Source organism: Porcisia hertigi, chromosome 18, assembly GCF_017918235.1.
Source record: "Porcisia hertigi strain C119 chromosome 18, whole genome shotgun sequence".
NCBI lineage: Eukaryota > Euglenozoa > Kinetoplastea > Trypanosomatida > Trypanosomatidae > Porcisia > Porcisia hertigi.
Genome location: NC_090577.1, coordinates 639630 through 659613, shown reverse-complemented (window position 1 = coordinate 659613; position 19984 = coordinate 639630). Strand labels below are relative to the sequence as shown.

Below are 19984 nucleotides of genomic sequence, written 5' to 3'. Positions count from 1 at the left end.
AACGATCCGCTTAAGAGGGGCACGTCAGAGTGTGCAAATCGCAAAACAAACAAGGAGAAACCCGCGCGTGTGACGAAGACATCATCGCCAGCCCCTGCAGCGATGGCACACCCCCCCCCCTCCCTCCCTACCCTTGAGGCCTTAGGCTCCTTAGTTTCAACGACTCCGTACTGGTGGAGCAGACAAACAGAGGTGATACCCAATATATATACACACACACAAGCTCAAGGAAACAACAAGATAAAACACCTATGCACCTTATTGTTGATCATCACCACCACAACGCCGTTCGTGTACCGCCTCCCGAAGATGTCAATGCGGACAGATTTGCACACAAGCGCGCGTTCGCGTTTCCAGCTAAGCAGAATAAGAGCAAAAGAAAATATGCGGCGCTGTAACACATACACACACACACACACACACACAGAGAGACGAGTGTACGTACGTGCGTGTACTTGTGTGTATGTGTGCACGTAAGTATGTGGATGACGATATCCCTGTCCGCTTGACCCCCCCCAGGGTAGAAGCAGCCACGCGGGGCCTCAGTGAGAACAGCAGCGGAAAACTTTAACAAGAGTGCATAGCGTCGTGAGACTGACTGACGACAGTTCGGGCCACACTAAAGGCGATGGCTACCTACTGATTTCACATCACCTCACGGAGGTGCCTTAAGGCAAGCTAATCAACCGTCATAAGTCCTAGTCTCTGGCCCAGCTATGCACAACCCGTGCAGCGGCCTCCCAGGTTACACCGCGTCTCCTTGCCGCTATAGCGCCCGCAACCACAAGCACTGTCGTGAATATCGTGACAGCGGCGGCGGCGCTCCTGAGACGGGAACCGCCGGCGAGCTCCTCTCGACGGCGTGCTTGTTTGCCATTTTTAGTCACCTTCGGCGGCGGCGCGTCATGGAAGGTGCACCTCACCTCATAGTGCTTTGTGCTGCCGCGTGCAAAGAAAGGTCGGCAAAACTCTTTCTCGATCTCTCCTCTTTCGATAAGTCCTCTCGCCTCATTCTCAGTTATGACGACGTACTCAACTCGAATGGTGGACAGCTTGCCCATCTCCATCACTGCCGGCTGCGCGTACAGCGCGATATCGTCCCACGTGGACGGATAAGCCTGACCCGTCTTGTCATGGCCCAACACTCCATACGTCTTAGAAAAAAGGATGGAGGCCTCTTTGACACGCAGGCGATACAAGACGAAAAGGGCATCGCCTCGCCTCTCTTCAGTGAGAGAGACGCAGAAGGAACACGTGAGTTTCGTGGGGTAGTGTGTAATCTCAAGCTCACCCTCTACATCACCCTTCACAGAAATGAGATGATCCGTGTTGCAGGACATGGTGGCATGCACATGCACCCAAGGTAGCTACACGGTGGACCACTAGAAAAAGAGACGAGCTTTTTTGGGGGGGAGTACACCAAGGAAGATTATGGGAAACAAAAGAAGAGAAAATGCAAAACAGTGGGGAAGGGGGAAGGGAGGGGGACACCGAAAGAGAGCGCGCGCGCTGAACAGCACAACAACACAATACGACACGTGCTTGGTTTGAGTCTATACTAGGACGCGCGCACCTTTCACGTTCGTATTTATGGAAGGAGAACAGCAGCAACAAAAGTCGTCGATGACACGGGAAGTTTGAGAAGATGATCTCTGCCCTGGATCCCCCTCTTGCTTGCTTTTTTTCCCTGGCGTGCCCTTTTTCCTTTCCGGTCCCGGTGTGAGTCGGTGACCCCTGCCGTCTCTAGAAGACTCCCCTCGCCAAAAAAAAAACAAAAAAAACAAAACAACACCAACTCCCCGGTTCAAAACACACAAAAAAAAGGAATAGAAAACGGGGGTAGATCGACTATAGCCGGACGAAGAAAGAAGGCGACACCGTTGCTGTGAGTTGAGCGTAGAGGCAATCCGAGCAGGGAAACAAAAAAAGAGGTGTGCAAGTATAGATGAGGGGGAGAGCGAAGTTGGGACGGCCCCGGCAGATTTGGAGTGAGAACGCGGCGTAGCAACGGGGGGGACCAAGCGGCAACGTTATAAAACGAAATGAAAGAAAGATAGCACAGCGAGCTCGTCAACGGATTCAAGAGCAAAAAAGGTGTAAGGGAGAAAAGCGCTGGATCAAAAACAAAAAAAAGAGGAAAGCGATCTCACGCAGCTCCCTCCAAGTGAAAGTGTACAGGGGGTGGGGGGTGGAGCAGATAAAAACAACAAAAAAAATCAAAGTTGAACGCGAATATCTCCGTGTTTATGCTTTGTGTATCCAATAACTCAGAAATACCCCCACGTCAACACGAATGCGTTACTTTTGTTTGTTCAGTGGGATGAGGGAGGGGGTGTCGAATGGGAATGTCAACATGCACGTATATGCGTGAAGACGAAGGAAGCCGAGAGGGGGGAGAAATCAGATCGAAGAGTTTGGTGCGTGCGGCGAAGAGCTTGACCAATAATGCAAGGGATTGGAGGATGTGCCCGAGGTCCGTATGTGTGTACGGATAAGCAGTAAAGCTGGTGTCGCAAGGTGAAGCTTTTGGAAGAAGACGGGTGAAGGCCAGATGTATGAGACACAGGCCTACTTGTGCTAGGTGGGTTGGTGTGTAGACACAGGCACTTACAAAGATGCTAAAGAGTGCTTGTGTGCGAGTGTGTGTGCGAGTGTGTGTGTGTGTGTGAGTGTGTGTGCGAGTGTGTGTGCGAGTGTGTGTGTGTGTGCGGGTGTATGTGTGTGTAGGAAGCAAAGAGAACACGAGGGTGAAGATAGCGCGCACACACGCACATACGAAAAAAAAAACATCGAGAGCGAAGGATGCACATGTGAAGACACGCACGCCCGATTCGGCAACTGAGATAAACACCTTTCTTTTTTTTCGAGTTGTGTATATGTCCTACAAGCTTAACTAGTAAACTAAAATATTTATATAGCCTATCACTGTCTCCCACCCTCAAGGCAGGAACTAGGTCGGTGCACAACACTCACAGTAACCCAAATACACAAAAAACGGCTGTAAAAGTCGCGCGGCGGCGCGAGAGCAGCCGTGGAGCTCTCGATAGAACACATGTCAAATGCACCATTAAAACCGTTGGGTATTTCGATGTTAGTATTCATATTTGAATATTCTCGAGAAATCGGCGTGTTAGAGATGCGCCTCCACCATTGTGAGGGTCTGGAAAACAAAAAAAAAAGAGAAACCTCGTGAAAGGTGAGGCAGAAGCCAGGAAAGAGAGGGAAGAGGGGGGAGAGAAAGCAAAAAAAAAGTGTGGGGAAAAGAAAAATAAAAAAGCAAGTACCTAAGAAGATTTCAATGACAGAAAAAAAAAGAGCGGCGCAATTGCCTTGTAATCTTCTCTCTTGTCATCGGGATTGACCCATCTCCTATATCGAGGCTTCTCGACATCGAATCGTTTATGCTCTTTGCCCCCCCCCCCTCCCACCCACCGATCACTGTTCCCCAGGTGGGACGGAGCTGTATCTCGCAAAAAAAAAATGGCACGGAAACAGTAGAGGGCGGGCGGGGAGGGGGGGGGCTAATTAGAGACGCCTGGTACTCTCTCTCTACGCCGCCTTATGGGGCACCACGGACACACACCTTACTGAGGGTTGCCGATCCGCACCAGTGCGTCAATCACGAGCCCCCAGAACTTTTCGACGTCGAGATTCAGCGCCACCTGCGTATGGCATTTCTGTGGTCGCGGGTAGCCAAAGTCCGCAACGGTCATGCCGGCCGTCAGTTCCCCAGTCAGTTCGATATTCACGGGCACGCGTTCGGTTATCATCACCGTGGGGTCGATGACGTATGCCACAGCGCAGGGGTCGTGTACCACAGCGTCCGTATTGTTATTTTTCTGGTACACATTCGTGTAGAAGGCCATACTCTCCAGGATGAAGGCAGCCGGCCTCGTGCCTACCTCTTTCACCCTCTGCAGAACTGCGGGCGTTGCCAGCGCCTGATGCGTGAGATCCAAGCCCACCATCGTCACGTCCCAGCTTTCGTTGAAGACAATGTGCGCCGCCTCCGGATCGAAGGCGACGTTAAACTCAGCGACGGCGGACACGTTACCAATATGGCAACCGCCACCCATGAGAACCACCTCCTTCACACGCTCCACGATACGAGGCTCCAGGCGGGCAGCCATCGCAATGTTTGTCAAGCCGCCCGTGGGTACCAGTGTGATCGTCTTGGGCTCGTGCGACATGACCAGGTCGATTATCAGCTGCACTGCGTGGCGATCATCTACCTTCGCCTTGAACGTTGAGGGGTAAGCGACGGTGCCCATGCCACTTTCGCCGTGGATGTGTGCAGCAGTCTGCACTTTGCGCACGAGGGGCCTGCTGCAACCGGCCGCGATGGGCACACCAACAATGCCGGCCACATCAGCCACCAGCTGCGCATTCCGAGTCACCTTATCCAGGGTCTGGTTTCCCGCCACCGTCGTGATGGCCAGAAGCTCAATCTCTGGATTGCCGTGTGCGAGAAGGATAGCGACGGCATCATCCACTCCAGGATCGCAATCAAGAATAATTTTGCGCGGCATCAGTCAAAGGGTGTTGTATTTACAATAATGTACGTACGTATAAGTGTGTGTGTGCGTTTGTGTAGGTGTTGGTGGTGGGAGAGGGGGGGGGAGGGGCGTGAAGGCCGCGACGAGGACAACCGGGGCACAGTACTGAGAAAATGAGTCTTTTCTTTTGGCCAGGGTTGGAGCTGCGAGGGAGGGCAGAGGGCAGAGGGGCAGAGGGCCGGGGGGGCACAAGGAGAGAGAATCAGAGAAAGATACAAAGCCAGGAAAGAGAAAGAAACTACAACGCAAGTGTGCACCTTGTCACCATCATGCTGAGCACCGCGAGCGGCATACACACAGCGCGCTTGCCTTCATGTCTTGTCTGGTGCATCCCCCGCAAAGGACCAACCTTTCCGCAGGTGTGAAAGACCAACAAGCCACCTTACGGGAAAGCGGCAACCGGGTGCAGATTGCACAGCAAGGAATGGGGGGGGGGCGCTACGACCCTCGCCATAAAAAAAAAATACTCTAGTGCCGACCTGCCCAGTCAGTGGCATGCCTTGTGCAACCTCGTAGTAGATTCAAGGAAAAAAGAAGTAGGTCCCAGGGTCATGGGTGTCCACCTTTCAAGTAAAAGTGCTTGTGCCCCCCCCGTAGGGGAAACATATGCGTGTCGAGGAACAAGCAGCCCCTCAAGAGGCCACGACCCTGACACGACTGTGTTTATTCGTGTGAGTGTTTTGAGTAGGGGAGGGAGTGAAGAACTCGAGATGACACAGCGAAGCACGCAAAAAAATCAGCGCCAGGTACTCTTTGGCCGAATGGCGCGGTGATCACACGAAACAAGGGGGGGGGGCGCGAGGCGCTCTCCCCCACGCCGCCATTTTTTTCCGAATGATGCGGACCAGACCGAATAGGCGCCACAGCGGCAGACAAAGGGGGGGAGGAGAAAGGAGCATTGGGGGGGGGGGGGGTTACAATGACGTTTCACAGCGGCATACATGTGCTCAGCAATCTTCAGATCCTCAGGCATATTGGCCTGCCTGGGCACACGCATATTCCGCGTCCCCACCCCTCCTTGGCGACCGGTGCGCACATACGAGCCAGTTCACGACCACTGTCCCGCTTGCGTCATTCGCAGCGCATCTCTTTCTTCATAAAACTCTCACATTGTGTTTTTCTCCCGCGCACCCTCCCCCGCCATATGGCGCCAACAAAATGCACAGAGCACCTCGTCTCTCCACGAGCTCATCTCGTCACAAAATGAGATGAGTCCAAGCATCATTCAGCATCCGCGTCCGTCCACAGGCGCACCGCGCGGTGCAGAAGGGGAGGGGGGGGAAGAGTGGGTGGGGGGAGGGGGAAGGAGGGCACTACACACGCGTTACGCCAATGCCGCCTCCTTCCACTCAGCGCGGCATCCGCCTCAGGCTCTGCCCCACCTCCCCCACCCCACCCCGCTTCCCCAGGGCACCCCCCCCCGCCCTCGTTCGCAGCCGATCCCATCATGCCGGGCGTCGCCAGGTGCATTTCTCGTGGTGCCTACGGCTCCTCACCGCTAGGCGGTGCTGGGCGGGGGAGATGCGCTCCAGTGGCGTCGGCACACTCTGCCCATCATGGGGGCTACTCGAGAGATGCTCACCGTCAAAGGCCGCACCGACGCAGCGTCATCCACGTCCTGGCCGCCGACACCAGTAGCAATGGAGCACCCTAACCTCTTACGCTATATAGGGGCACCTGTCCTTGTGAGCACCAGAGAGGTGGTGGTGCACATTTGGCAGGTGGATAAGGGGGGGGGAGGAGGGGGAGGAGGAGGGAAAAGCCAGCTCCTTCGGCGCCATCAATCGTAAGACTGGGTGATGAATCCACGACAAGAAATAGACGCTCACACCACCAGGGCTCGCTGGAGTGTGGTACTGTCTCGAGTACTGCCTCCTTCGGGGGGGGGGGAGGGGGGGGAGGGGGGGGGGTGGAAGGGGGCAACCCTGTGAGTCGCAGTTATTTCCCCAGAAACAAGAACGCACTCACGAAAGCAGGGGGATTTGCAGCAATTTGCACACACACACACACACACAAGCACAAACGCGCAAAAACAAAAACAAAAACAGCATAAAAAGAAACGTGCGCAATACAATAAAACAGTGAGCGAAAAAAAAGCCCAAGATGCTGAGTCAACACAAATGAATGCAAGCAACGACAACGCAAAGGGGGGAGGGGGGAGGAGCGGGGAAGGGGGTCGGTAGCGGCTGCTGCTGCTGCTGCTGCTGCTGCTGTAACGGATGTAAATGTCTGTGACGCGAGCCCCCGGGACTGGCTAGCCACCTTCCATGCCGTCATTGTTGGTAAACAAACTGCATAGCCTCAATTGGTGCACGGCAGGTGGGACAGGCGCCATTCTCGATACGACTCGCGCAGGTCCAGCAGGTGCAGAGGTGTCGGCATGGCTGGAAGACGGTGTCTTTGCAGTTTTCTAAACAAATGACGCACTGTTCTGCATCAAAACTGGCTTTCGTGGGCTCGTAGTTCGGCGGTGGTCGGACCGTAGTGGATTTCAAGTGTGCCCAACCCTTGTAGGTCACCGTACACGCTAAGGCCACCGTGCCGGCTGCCGCCGCGATGCTGAGCCGACTCATTAAAGCACTGGTTCTATCGGTTCTCACAATGAACTCGAGCATCTCCCTCTGGCTATTGATGGTCATCTCATGCTGCTCTATGAGACTCTGTTGGTGTCCCAGCTTCTGGAATAGCTTCCAGCCAGCGATACCGAACGGCAAGAGTGCGATGAGCTCCAGTCCGCTCATGACGACAACGACAATACGACAGTTGTGATCAACAACAACAAACACGATCAAAGATGAAAGGAGCACTGCGTGAGAACTACAGAAATGGTGGAGCGGAAGCCTCCAGTGATGTGTATGACAGCTGAGGTGAACCAACGCCGTGAAAAAAAAAAGGCACCCGGACCAGCTAGTAAGCGAGGGATGGAGCTGATGTTCGCAACCTCGCAGACACCGCCACCTGAGCTTTCCCCCGGCGCGTCACTGATGATGATGGTTCACAGAGTACACGTGGCGCCGAACGTCGAGCGGCAGAGGGGATAGGCCGTGACATACAACGACTAGTCCAAGGCAGAATACTGCAGCAAAAAAAAGCAGAACAAGGCAGCTCCAAGACTCCCCTGTGGGAACGACAGGAGGGGGGGGGGAAGGAGGCGCAGGTGAAAAAATCGTGGTTCAACACCGCTGATGCAGAAGCCACAGAAAACTATGTAAATAGAGGAAGAGTAGAGAGAGTGTGCGTAGAGAGAGAACTTGAGAGGATGGACATGTAGACACGCACCAGCACGATAACATGTGTAGAACACACACAGTGCAAGGCGTTGAAGTAGGGTAAGTGAAGAGCTTAGTAATATACTAGGAAGACCGCCCATGCGCCCCTAGGCACGCATCACCGCCGTGTTATACTCCGTTTTTACGCATCCGTCGGCGATGGAGGGCACACGCCCCTCCCACGGATCCAGGGTTCACTGCGCACATTATGAGGAAACCAGGCAGACCCCTCTCTCCTCCTCCCCCTCCTCCGCCCCCCCCTTATCCACCTGCCAAATGTGCACCACCACCTCTCTGGTGCTCACAAGGACAGGTGCCCCTATATAGCGTAAGAGGTTAGGGTGCTCCATTGCTACTGGTGTCGGCGGCCAGGACGCGGATGACGCTGCGTCGGTGCGGCCTTTGACGGTGAGCATCTCTCGAGTAGCCCCCATGATGGGCAGAGTGTGCCGACGCCACTGGAGCGCATCTCCCCCGCCCAGCACCGCCTAGCGGTGAGGAGCCGTAGGCACCACGAGAAATGCACCTGGCGACGCCCGGCCTGATGGGATCGGCTGCGAGCGGGGGCGGGGGGGGGTGCCCTGGGGAAGCGGGGTGGGGTGGGGGGGGGGGGAGGTGGGGCAGAGCCTGAGGCGGATGCCGCGCTGAGTGGAAGGAGGCGGCATTGGCGTAACGCGTGTGTAGTGCCCTCCTTCCCCCTCCCCCCACCCACTCTTCCCCCCCCTCCCCTTCTGCACCGCGCGGTGCGCCTGTGGACGGACGCGGATGCTGAATGATGCTTGGACTCATCTTATTTTGTGACGGGACGAGCACATCCGAAGAAAATAAAGACGGCAGACCACGTGGACCTCACGCACCGTCTACAGAGTAATCCACACACATACACATACACACGCCGACAATAATCTAGGTGTTGTCTTTGGCGCGCTCTATACCATTACAGGCACCCTTTTTTTGTTTGCCTTCGCATTCCTTCGGTGATGTCAACCGAGCGCCCCCACCACTTCGCATTTACTTTTGTTCTTTGCTCTCGACTGCGCTGTTGGCTGACCTCATGAGCACCCCTACATCGGATATTCTTCACGGCCGTTGAAACGCGGGGAAAAAGGGGGAGGGACTGGGCTGAGAGAGAGAGAGGCGACCAGAGAAATGCGCGAGGGTCGCAAGCGCTTAAACCGTAGGCGGCTGACGCAAGCCGCGGCAAGTTAAGCTGCGCGCACGCACCTGCTCGCACACTCACTTTTTCAACTGACGTCGATACGGCGGTATGAATGGGGTCGTAAGCTGTTCAGTGGACTTCATCACCAGTCGGCAGGTTAGGAGAGGCTCTGTGGGCGCCTGCTGCTCGTGTACACGCAGGGTCGGGCCCTGCGGCTAGAAGACATGACCATCCTTGCCTCTTTTCCTTTCAAGGGTATACGACGCCGGTCTCCACGGACCAGCTCTCCTCGTTTGCCCTCCCCCTCTCCCTTTCTAGTGTGACTAGTCACGGCCAGATCGTTTCCAATCCCTAGCGAGGCCGAACGCCTGCCAGACGGTTATCGTGAATGTCGGGTCATCCTCGATGCCGGCAGAAATCATGTACCAAAAGTAAGCGAAGACGTCGTAGTCGAGCCCTCCCTCTCCCAGCTCCTCCAAGTACCCTTCGAGCGCCCTCCTCCACATGACACCTTGTCGACGCAAGGCGCTGCCCTCGATGAACTCTGGACGGAAGCCCTCGAGAGCCGCAGCCTCGGTAACAGTCCCACAATTGCGCTTATCGAGTCGGTCAAACAGCTTGCGGACAACGGCAGCGCGTGATGGGGGTACGGGGGTGCACAGCACTAGAAGCAAATCTACACGAGTTGGAGCCTTCAGCCGCAGCCACTCGAGCTCCACATCGAGCACACCCGAGATGCCGTTCGGCACCCCAGCTCCGCGCAGCGCTTTGACGAATGGTTTGATGGGCACTTGGGCGGTGCCCCACTCTCTAAGAGACGAGTAAAGCTCTACAAATGCCGGTGCATCCTTGGCGTTGCGTCGCACCCACTGCCTCACGGCCGCCTGGACCAACTGGAGCACTGAAACCGTAACTGAAGGGAAGTACTGCCGATATGCAGCCAACAAGTTGGCGACGAGCAACCCATCTCCGGCGTCGTTATCCTTCAGATAGTAGTAGAGCTGATCAGACTCCTCCTGGCGGAACCCGGTGTGCAGAAGGGTGCACACGTAGAAGAACTGCCGCGGCGTTAGCTCTGCCCGCACCAGCGTCCCTAGATCCAAATCGGGTGACAGCATCGCACCGTCCTCGGGGAATTTTAGATCCATTGAAGCCAGACTGCTTTGGAGAGCGAGCGTTCCGGTGGTAGAGTCCTCCACCTCTCCAACATCTAGTGAAGCTTCAGCAAAGCGTCCCATGAGGAGCGAGTACTCAGCTACACAAGGAATCACTTCACTGAAGAGGAGCTGGTGCAACAACTGCACCTCGCAACCGAAAGACGAGCCAGTTATCGCATGGCTCTCGGCTTCCCTACCCCCTTCGCTGAAGCAGTAGTGCAATAGTTCGTGGGACTCGGAGCTACTTAGTGCGCAGGTCTCCTCCATGAACGCCAGGGCCTCCCAGCGCTCCAACTGAGGTGGGGCTGCCTCCTTTACCTGGCGGCGGCAGTTGGCCTGCCAATCTAAGATGTCGACGACGTGCTCTTCAAACGAACTCATTACAGAACTCTGCTGTATCGCACGCCGGACAGTCGCTACGGTCTGCGACACCTGCCACGTCCTAAAAGGAATCATGTTTCGCAACGCCAGCATGAAACAACCAGGCCGGATACCCCTTTCGGGTGAGCGTCCTTTGCCCCCCTGTGCCACACCAAAGGTGCCACTATTCTCCTTATCCCCCGCAGCCCCATCCCGCCCCTCCCCCTCCTCTTCCTCCAGCGGCAGAACACGCAGAAGAAGGCACACCTCCCTCTGCGCCAGCAAAGAGGTCGGGAAAATTGGCCCAACGACCGTGAGGAGCGCCGCCGCGTCTACCGCAGCGTTGTTCGACTCGACAAAGCGGGAGTCCACAGCGAGAAACGATGGCAGAAACCTTCGGGTGTTGTCGGGGTGTGATCGCGGGACAAGTCCGTACGCGACGCGCTTGTACAGCCGCAGCATGAGAAGCGGATCCTCAAGAACCCGCTCATGCCCGGGGTCCACCGACAACATTCTGTCCTCTAAGCCTCTCGGTGAGTGTCTGCCTGGGTGTTTTTATGTCGGGTGGGAGAGGAGAAGCAAAAGAGGGCAAAATATGTCTGCGCATGAGAGAGTGAGCCCCACCACCACCACCACCGCCACCGATGCCCTCCAGTGAAACAGGATAAACAATGCGCCGCCAAGCATCGAAGTGGGGAAGAGAAAAAAAAAGGAAAGGGAAAAACGGGAAGATGAAACAAAAATAGACGTCAGGAGCAGACTTGAATCCTCCCCGGGGCGGGAAAGCTGCACAGCCGCAGAAAAGCGCGAAGGTTTTGTCTTTTTGTGGACGTGCGACCCCATCCTGTTCACGCGCCTGTGGGTGTCCCCTATCGTGCCTCTCCTCGAAGAGACGAGGGAGAGGATGCAAACACTTTTTTTTTCATACGCAGACGCGCGTCATTTTGTGGGATGAATGAGAGCACCGGTTAGATGCTGGAGACAACGCGGTGCGCCATTCGCTCGTCAGTGGCGCGGCACAGCTCTTTGGGAAAGGACTCCAGCCACCACCACCACCACCGCCCCTCCCCTGCCTGCCTGAGAGGAGAGCTGTACAATTTGAGAGAAAAGCGACAGCACGAACCCGTTTGAAGACCACGTTCATCAAAAAAAAAGGCATTCAGCTTTAAAAGGTGTTTGCGCGCAGCCGTGCGAGCTCGACGTCAAGTTTGTGTACCGCGTCTTGCTCCAAGGACAGGAGATCATCCACGGCTGACCTCTGTGCCAGAGCCAACGATAAAGCGCACCGCAGGATGCTCCTCAGCTCGTGCGCAGTCGAGGCAGCCGTCGGGAACAAAGATGCAGGAGTAGAGGGAGGTAAAGATGACGGCGCACTACACGTTGAAGCAGCAGTAGCATACACTCGTTGCACCTCCACCCCGGCGCATCGCAGTGCTTGCACATACGCGCTCACCTCGGCCAGATAAAGCGTCAACGCTTCTGCAGCAGCCTCGTCACGCTGTGCACTAGCCTTGAGAGCTGCACAGCGCTCACGCAGCGATGTAACCTCTGTTGAGATGGTACGCCACCACCACTGCGCTGCCAATGCCACACGTTCCGTCTGCCGAAGGTGCTCCGCAAACGCATCCGGCACGGGCACAGCCGACTTCGTTGTCACAAGAGCAGTCGCTGCCCCGGTTGTTGTGGCCGACTCCTTCTTTGGTGACAAGAGCACATGCCGTAGCGGAGACGGAGGGTCGTTAGCAGCACCATCGGTACTCCCTTCCCCGTTCGGGCTAGACGTTGTAGCAGAAGCAGTTTTGGCGGTCGCTAGCATCTCGGTAAGCTCGGGGTATCGGTCGTGAAGACGGCGCCAGCGTCGTGTACCCTGCCAAGCTCCGGGAGTCCGCACAAAGTCAAAGCATGTGGCAAGAAGCGCGTCCAGCCCGATCAGACGTCGCGTCTCCGACGGAAGCGTGGCTGCGCAGCGCGCACACACTTTGAGCGCACTGTAAAAAGTGTGCACTGTGACAGCGCCGGCAGCGGTCGCACTTGCCGCTTTTGCGTGTGCGTACAACTCGGATTTTACGCACGCAGCAAATAGTGAAAGCACAGCCCGTAGCGCCGCCGGTTTGTGCGGCTCATCTGCGTTCTCACAGCCCCGCAGCAGCGACCAGAAGATGTTGTCATCGGCATGATACGCGCTGTGGCACAAACGCAGAGCGGCTTCAGCGCTCAGCGGGTTCATGTGCCTCAGCAAACGCGAATGCCTGTGGATTCACCACAACTCGAAGTGGTGAGCTGCGCAGTGTGCGTCTTAAAGTAGGCACGAAAGAATGGGGCTGTGGAGCATCAAAACACACTTGGAGAAGAACAAAGAGCGCTCTTCATCTCCAACCACAAAAGCAACAGAGTCATCGATGCCAGGGTTCGCGCGCTCTTTGCGCGACACGATCGTCTCCGGTTCAGTCATCTGAGCCCAGCGATGTGTTATACTGTGCGTTTGCGGCCGGTGCTCCTCCCCCCCCCCCCTGGGCTTGAAAAGAGTGAAGCGGTGGAGACTGGAAAGAGATATAAAAGGCAGAGAGTAAAGATGGAAGACGCAATACGAAGGCTAACAAGATGATTGGCATGGACTGCCACGCGGGTGGTGTTCACACACACACACACGCGCGCGCGCGCACATGGATATATATATATATGCTTTTTTGGTGCAGTGAAGGCCCGCTGCGGCATCGAATACCCTCAATGCCCCGCGACACACACAAAGCATGCACCCCTATGCTGTCTCGTGTTATGAATACACTTGTGCATATGCCAGCCTGCCACATGTGGTACCCCTTTCTTCCAGGCGTGCAACGATGAGTGGTAAGGAAAGCTTTCATTTAGTGGGAGGAGGGGGAAGAAAAACACGCAGCTCCGCTATCTCAATAAAGACTCCATTCGCCGAAGATGAGCTCCTCCTGGGGTTGATCAGTGTCGCTTCCCCACTTTTGAAGGGCTCACCACTCCCCCTTCACCAGGTTTGTGGGGGTGCGTCCTCTTTCCCTTCAGGAACGGGTACGCTGTGCCGGCCATGAGAGCGCCGAACATGGCGACCCATTCCACATTCGAAAAGTGTCGGTAGTGGCCAAAGTAGACGACGGACAGCACAAAGCTGGCAAGTTTACGCAGTGTCAAGACCAGCGTGAGCGTGAAGGATGAGGTCGTGTCGTTCAGAACGTAGACGCCAGCAATGCATACGACCTGCGTGAGGCAGTTCAACGCCACGTGCAGCGGACTGCCTTCTCTGAGGTGCGCAGCTTCGGTGTAAAGACGCGCTGGTTTGAGAAGAAAGAGCGGGATGGCGAAGAGATGCGAGCAGCAAAGCGCCTCTAGCCACATCAACGGAGCATCATCATTTTTTATTGGGACCGTCCTCGCTGCCTCGAGTGCACGGGCGTGACTGTACATGTGGTCTTGGAAGATGCCCAGAGCTGTAGTGCAAATAGTAGTGGCCACCAGAATAGCTACTCCACACATCCAGTGCCACGTTGGCGTCGACACGTCGTCTCCAGTGCCATACGCCGCCTCTGCGCCCGCGCCGCTCGACCTGCGAACCTTCTCTGCGGTCAACGCGATGAGACCAACACAAATGAGCAAGGCGCATGCCACCTGCGACGGCGTGAAACGCCTACCAAACATGTACCCAACGACCATGTTGAGCATCAGCGAAGAAGAACGAAAAGTTGCGTGCAGCGGAATGGAGATGTTAAACCCAAAGGAGAGGTTGCTGCCGAGAGACATCGCCCACCCGGCAACGGCGAGGATCAGCTTGTGGCGAAGCAGGATGCGGGAGCGGCGCCACTGGAAGGGCCAACAGGTGGACGCCACCCCCTGCTCCGAGTGGTGTTTCCGGAAGCGCAACAAAAAGGGAAGGGTGAAGACAACGACGCACACATACTGCGCACAAGTGAGGGCGTAGTAGGTGTGCGGAGAGCCAGTGATTATGAGCTCCAGGAAGAAGATGTTAGCCTGGCATCCGCAGAAGACACTCGCCAGACCCAGCGCGGAGTCCGTCATTGTCACATTAGAGGAACTCCTCGTTGTAGTGGTGGTGGTGGTGGTGTGGGTGGGGGGGGGGGGAAGGGACGCGACACTAAGAAGGCGAGCGTCTACGTATACCGTTAAGAATTTCGATTATATATGCAAGACGGTGCAACAGACTATATATATATATATATACATATATACATATACAGGGGGGAGAGGGGAGGGGAGGAGGGGGGCGCACACACTGGTGTGTTTTTTGTGTTTAGAATGATGGCTCCAGAAAGTGTTGTGCACGTTCGGGTAGTGGCGCAATCGCAAGATTAAACAACGTGTGTGTGTGTGTGTATGTGTGTGTGTGTGTATAATGTATATATACACACACATACATGCATGTGCGCGGGGAGGGGGGGGAGTACAGGGGGAGTTGGTGATGGAAGGTGTCCAGTGAGGGGAGAAAGAAAGGGGAGAGATTTATACGCCACCATGTAAGAGAGCGGGCATGTGCCAAGTGCGTCCACAACGAGTGTCGTGCATACGGTTAGAAGGCAAGTGCGACGAGTGTGTAAAACGAAACGACTACAGGGCAATGAGGAAGGGGGTGAGGTAGGGGGAGAAAAGGGAGAGAGTCTACGCACTGACACTAAAAAGAAAAGTGGGGGAGCGGGGGGGGAGGGGGGTCAATGAGAACATGCAGCGACAGAGCCAATCATCGCACGCGAACTTCAGTGCGTGTGCGAGTGCGCCTCCTTGGGGATGTCGTTGGGCTCGAAAATTAAGCAAAAACGGCAAGTAAGACGCAATGAATACGGCGAGCTGAGAAATACAAACAACGCGAAGGCGACGGAGTCAAAGCACACGTGCGCTCGGTGTGTATTAGACAGTGACCGATTCACCCAAGACCGATGGCCACGCGCACGGACCCTCCCCAGGCACTGTACGCTCCGACCTCTCCACCGTGCTCACTTTTGGCGTTTCCCGTGTGGTGCAGTTGGCGTCTGAACACGGCGCCGCGTTGCCGGTCGGGCAGACGCAAGGACGTCGGATGTGGAGAAAGGCGATGGCGCACCGCCGGGGTTTGCTGGCCCGCCATACGTGGCGAAGAGTTGCAACTTTGCCCTTGTGACGCTCGATGAGCGACGCGCCACCACCTTTGACGACCGCCTGATGTGCTGTGGCCGCGCAGCAGCAGTTGCTGCCTCGACCGCGCTATACGTTGTTAACGTAGTCAGGCCTTCCACGTCTCTGCGATGGCGACCACTCGGCTTGGTAAGCGAATGCCGCCCTCGACTAGACCGTTGTCTCCGTGTTGATGCGCCCAACCTTTTATCCCCACTGCCCATCACATGCACTGCCGCGAGTGACACACTACTACAACCACGCATGGTGCCTTCAGACGGCCGATCCCTGCTTGATGACACCCTCTGCAACGTGTTGCGGCCAGTATTGACAGGCGTGGCGACCGCCGATACCACGCCAATGTTGTCCTCGTCTCGACTGCCGTACCCCTCCCTGGTTGTCTCAGCGCTGTTGCACTGACGCCACGGTAGGTCTCTCACGGTGCTTCGCAGCTCGGCCATCTTCTCCTCGTGTCGGTGTCTCAGCTGCTGGAGTTGTTCATGAAAACTGGCGTGCATCTGGTCGAGGTAAAGCTGATGACGCCTGTTCTGTTGGCGCAACTCGTAGTTCTCTCTCGTCAGCTGAACTACACGCCGTTCTTCTTCCTGTTGTTGAAAGAGCGCCTGTCGTTGTTCCTGGCGGCTGCGTCGTGCGTCCTCACGGGCCTCCAGGAGCTCGCACTGGGTTAACTGGTGCTGCTGCCGCTCTTGCGTGAGCAGGGAACTGAGCTCCGACACGCATGACTGCAAGAGACTAAAGCAGTCAGCGGCACTACCTCCGTCTTCGCCGGGAATAGCCGGTGAAGTCTTGTTGAGCAGTCGTCCATCACTGGCACCATGGCTGCCGGTTCCGTGTTCGCCGTTGACCATGACGGTATTCGAGGTGTGGAAAAGCGCACGCTGAGCAGGTGTGATGACAGACTCCAGTGCCGCGAGAGAGACATCCCTCTGCGCGACAGAGCGTGTCAGCTGTTCGACGTTATCCACCAGCTCAGTGATCTTGCCACAGAGTACTTGCTGGTGGGCCTGGACTTTCTCTAGCTCCACCTGCTGCTCTGTCTGTCGGTCGCCAGCGACGGCTTCATCGGCGTTGGTGGCGAGCAGCTTTGTGTCAAGGTAAAGGCGCGTCATATCTTCTCGAATCGACTGATCCGCGTACGCCTGAAACAGCTGCAGACGCAGGCTCTCCCGCTCCGTTTCCATCGTCGCCGCTCGCAGCTTCACCGCCTCCAGGGCAGTGCACCGCTCCCCGAGCACCTCGTCGGTGGCGAGCAGGCGCTTGTTCACACGCAACACCTCGTCGACAAGGCGGCGATACTGAGTGCGCATCCCGCCCAGCGAGCTGGAGACAACGAGCAGCCGCTCGCGCACCTCGTCGTACTCCTCAGTGGCACGCAGCGCCGCGTTGCGCAGAGCATCCAGCGCGACCCCATACCGCATATCTTCATGGTTGTTGCAGCATGAGGGAAGCGCACCCAGCTGGCCTACGCGCCGTAGAAGCTGCGCGTGTGCATCGTCGGCATCGCTTTCACCAAAGTGTGCGTGTGTATCACAGCTGTCGTTACCCTCTGCAGAGGTTACTGCCGTCTCGGGCTCCTGTGGATCAACATCCGTAACTACGTCGTCTTCTCCAAGCGCTGGCGACGACGTGTGGAACGAGTTAGACCGCATTGACTGCACGCGGCCGACCTCAGCACCCGTTACAGAAGGTTGACCCCGCAGGCGGCGGAGATCCTCTTTCCGCTCCTGTAGCAGACCACGATAGTACCGCAACTCGTGCTGCAAAGCCTCTGCGTCGGCGAGCGGCGTGGCGTGCACGCCCATCAATGCCGCCGTTGCCGCATTGGCGGCGTCGAGAGGCCCCCCTGTCAACGATGAGTGTGTGGCCGCCATGGCGGTCCGCTGCAGATCGATCCTCAGTGCCTCCTCCAAGACTTCGATGCGGTACTGAAGAACCTCCACGACGCCCTGAAGTTCCCTGACGGCAGTGTTGCCTTCGAGTGAGGCCGCACCCCCTTTACTTCCTGCGCTACCGGCGGTGTTCGCGGTTGGGAAAAAGCCGGGCAAGTCCGACCGGCGTGGCACAGAGCCCGACAGCTGCTCCTCGACGCATCGTTTTACCTTCTTTACCTTTCGGTATCGCGCCTTGGTACCAAACTCGAGGGATGACTCGGTCTCCTCGTAGCTGCCTGCCTCCAGAGAAACGGTGAGGAGTAAAATAAGGTGCCAGCTGCGTAAGCATGGTGCGAGGTATGTGGTGAGCAGTGATTCTCGAAACTGTGGCAACTCTGCATCTGTGACGCCTGAAACCACGCACTGCCGCAGCGCCATCAAAGATCGTTCGATGAAGACGGCCTGGTCAGCTGCCTCACCTCCTGTGGCGCCTCTCTCCGAGAGGCCTCCTGTGCCAGCGAGGTCGACCAGCGTAACCCGTGTCGTTGTTATGGGGGCACCTTCGAGAAAGCATGTGAGGTGAAGAGAAAGGATGATAAAGGAGCGCGAACTACGGGCGTTGAGAGAGTGCGCGTCCGTCACGCAGAGTCGAAATGCCGCTTTCATTTTTGCCATCATCTCAGCAGTGCTTCGTATCAAAACTTTGGGCTCCGGGGCGCTCCCAAGGTGGCAGCAACCACCACCACCGCCGACGCCGACGCCGCCGCCGTGACAGCTCGTCATCGGGGTCGACAGCTCGACACCAAACGTGTCAGCGCGGGCACCACCAAGAAGGTTATAGGCCTTGTCCTTATATATCTGTATGCAGCTCATCTCCACCATCTCGTTGTTGGCGTCGATGGAACGAAAGACTTCCTCTGCAACGGCCGGCGCCAGTGCGCTCATCGTGTACGTTTTGCCGCTCCCTGTTTGACCGTAGCACAGAACGCAGACACTGTAGCCAGCCACCAGCTGCGTCATGATGGAGGGAGTAAGACGTTCACAGAGGGCTTTGTTCGTTACCTCAGGGCCCAATACCTCGCCAAACTCGTAGTGCCGGCGCTCTTCCGTTCTGGGAGTGGTGATGGTGAGCAGGCGCCCGCGTGACCCAATGCTGATGTCCGTCACAGCCGCGTCACCAGACCCGGCCCTAGGAGCGGCGCTGCTGTCCTCTCCGTGGTGCGTCACCGATACGTTAGTCGCTAGGGGGTTTGTCGGCAGGGAAGAGGCGTCCATCTTCATAGGGACAGGGACCGGGGCCCAAGAAAGCGTCGAGAGAGGCGCAGGACATCCAGAAGCCCCAGTGGCCCTAGCAGTCGCCTCACACTCACACCCGGCAAATGATGCCGACTGTACAGTCGACGAGTCCGGTGGGGTACCGTCTTCTCGAGGCGTATGCTGTGAGCTTTGCAGGCGTGGAGAAGCGAATCCGTTGGTGGGTGAGGGGACGCAGCTGGGCATCTGTGGCGTTACAAGTGTGCCATCCTCAATTTCAAAGGACAGAAGAGCCGCTGACGAGGACATCTTTGGGGCGCCCTTCAAGCGCACAACAACGCCGATGCTCTCCATTGGCGATGCCACTGGAGCCGCGGGGCTATGCGTGGAGAAGGTCGCGCTAGTCCGTGTCATCCCTATCGCGCCCAGCGTTGGAGAAGCCACGCGTGGGCACCGCTGGTGCCAGCTATCCTTGATGGGGATGCAAAGAGCACCGTTAGCGGTTTCTGCGACAGGACTCATGGCCACATGCGGTGTAAGTCTTTGCTTTGATTCGTGGTTGTCGCTGCTAAGTGACATCAAGACTGCAAAACCCAGTGATGAAAGAGAATTCTCGATGTAGTCACGTGCACGGTATAAAAGACGCTCCGGGGGGGGGGGTGACAAAAATACAGATGTATACGCACGGCGCCCCCTCTCCACCAGAAATATAATGAAAGAAAAACGAGCACGCAAGCGAATGGAAGCGGTGAGGAGAGAAGCGCCACCCCTTGTCCTCCATGTGACAACGCGGTGAGCTCAAACTTTACACGCTACAGGAGGATTTCAAAAGACAACAAAGAGTGGCAAACAACAGAAGCGAGCCCAAGAAACAGACATGCCGGCAAGGTGTGTGTGTGTGTGTGTGTGTGTGTGTGTGTGTGTGTGCGTGTGTGTGTGTGTATAAGAGGAGGAGAGCAGAGCAGGGACGATATGTGCAGACGTATCTGCGCATGTGCCACTGAACGAACAGTGGCTGAATAGGAGGGGGGGGGGGCTAGAGACTGCGAGTGCTGCGATAAATATTTTTTATTGGAGCTCCCTCCGCACCCTTTGACCCGCCCCCCCCCCCAATACCGCGCTTGATGAGGCCAAGAGAGTTTGAGGTTGTATCGACGTCGATAAAAGACACGAGCAAACAAACGCGGGGAGGAGAACAAACAAAAAGCGC

The 19984-nt window shown here is 56.4% G+C and overlaps 7 protein-coding genes across 7 annotated transcripts; all 7 read right to left on the bottom strand.

Moving 5' to 3' along the window:
• Positions 1-698: 698 nt before the first annotated feature.
• On the bottom strand, positions 699-1340 carry JKF63_06638 (uncharacterized protein; the record flags this gene model as incomplete). The annotated part of the gene is made up of 1 exon (XM_067902587.1): positions 699-1340. One exon carries the CDS (start codon positions 1338-1340, stop codon positions 699-701), a length of 642 nt encoding a protein of 213 aa, XP_067758004.1.
• Positions 1341-3584: 2244 nt separating this feature from the next.
• On the bottom strand, positions 3585-4529 carry JKF63_06637 (uncharacterized protein; the record flags this gene model as incomplete). The annotated part of the gene is made up of 1 exon (XM_067902586.1): positions 3585-4529. The coding sequence occupies one exon, from the start codon at positions 4527-4529 to the stop codon at positions 3585-3587; it is 945 nt and encodes a 314-aa protein (XP_067758003.1).
• A 2300-nt stretch (positions 4530-6829) lies between these two features.
• On the bottom strand, positions 6830-7297 carry JKF63_06636 (uncharacterized protein; the record flags this gene model as incomplete). The annotated part of the gene is made up of 1 exon (XM_067902585.1): positions 6830-7297. The coding sequence occupies one exon, from the start codon at positions 7295-7297 to the stop codon at positions 6830-6832; it is 468 nt and encodes a 155-aa protein (XP_067758002.1).
• Positions 7298-9307: 2010 nt separating this feature from the next.
• On the bottom strand, positions 9308-11014 carry JKF63_06635 (uncharacterized protein; the record flags this gene model as incomplete). The annotated part of the gene is made up of 1 exon (XM_067902584.1): positions 9308-11014. One exon carries the CDS (start codon positions 11012-11014, stop codon positions 9308-9310), a length of 1707 nt encoding a protein of 568 aa, XP_067758001.1.
• Positions 11015-11666: 652 nt separating this feature from the next.
• JKF63_06634 (uncharacterized protein) lies at positions 11667-12728 on the bottom strand (the record flags this gene model as incomplete). The annotated part of the gene is made up of 1 exon (XM_067902583.1): positions 11667-12728. One exon carries the CDS (start codon positions 12726-12728, stop codon positions 11667-11669), a length of 1062 nt encoding a protein of 353 aa, XP_067758000.1.
• Positions 12729-13453: 725 nt separating this feature from the next.
• Positions 13454-14542, bottom strand: JKF63_06633 (uncharacterized protein; the record flags this gene model as incomplete). The annotated part of the gene is made up of 1 exon (XM_067902582.1): positions 13454-14542. One exon carries the CDS (start codon positions 14540-14542, stop codon positions 13454-13456), a length of 1089 nt encoding a protein of 362 aa, XP_067757999.1.
• A 929-nt stretch (positions 14543-15471) lies between these two features.
• On the bottom strand, positions 15472-18801 carry JKF63_06632 (uncharacterized protein; the record flags this gene model as incomplete). The annotated part of the gene is made up of 1 exon (XM_067902581.1): positions 15472-18801. The coding sequence occupies one exon, from the start codon at positions 18799-18801 to the stop codon at positions 15472-15474; it is 3330 nt and encodes a 1109-aa protein (XP_067757998.1).
• Between the last annotated feature and the right edge of the window lie 1183 nt (positions 18802-19984).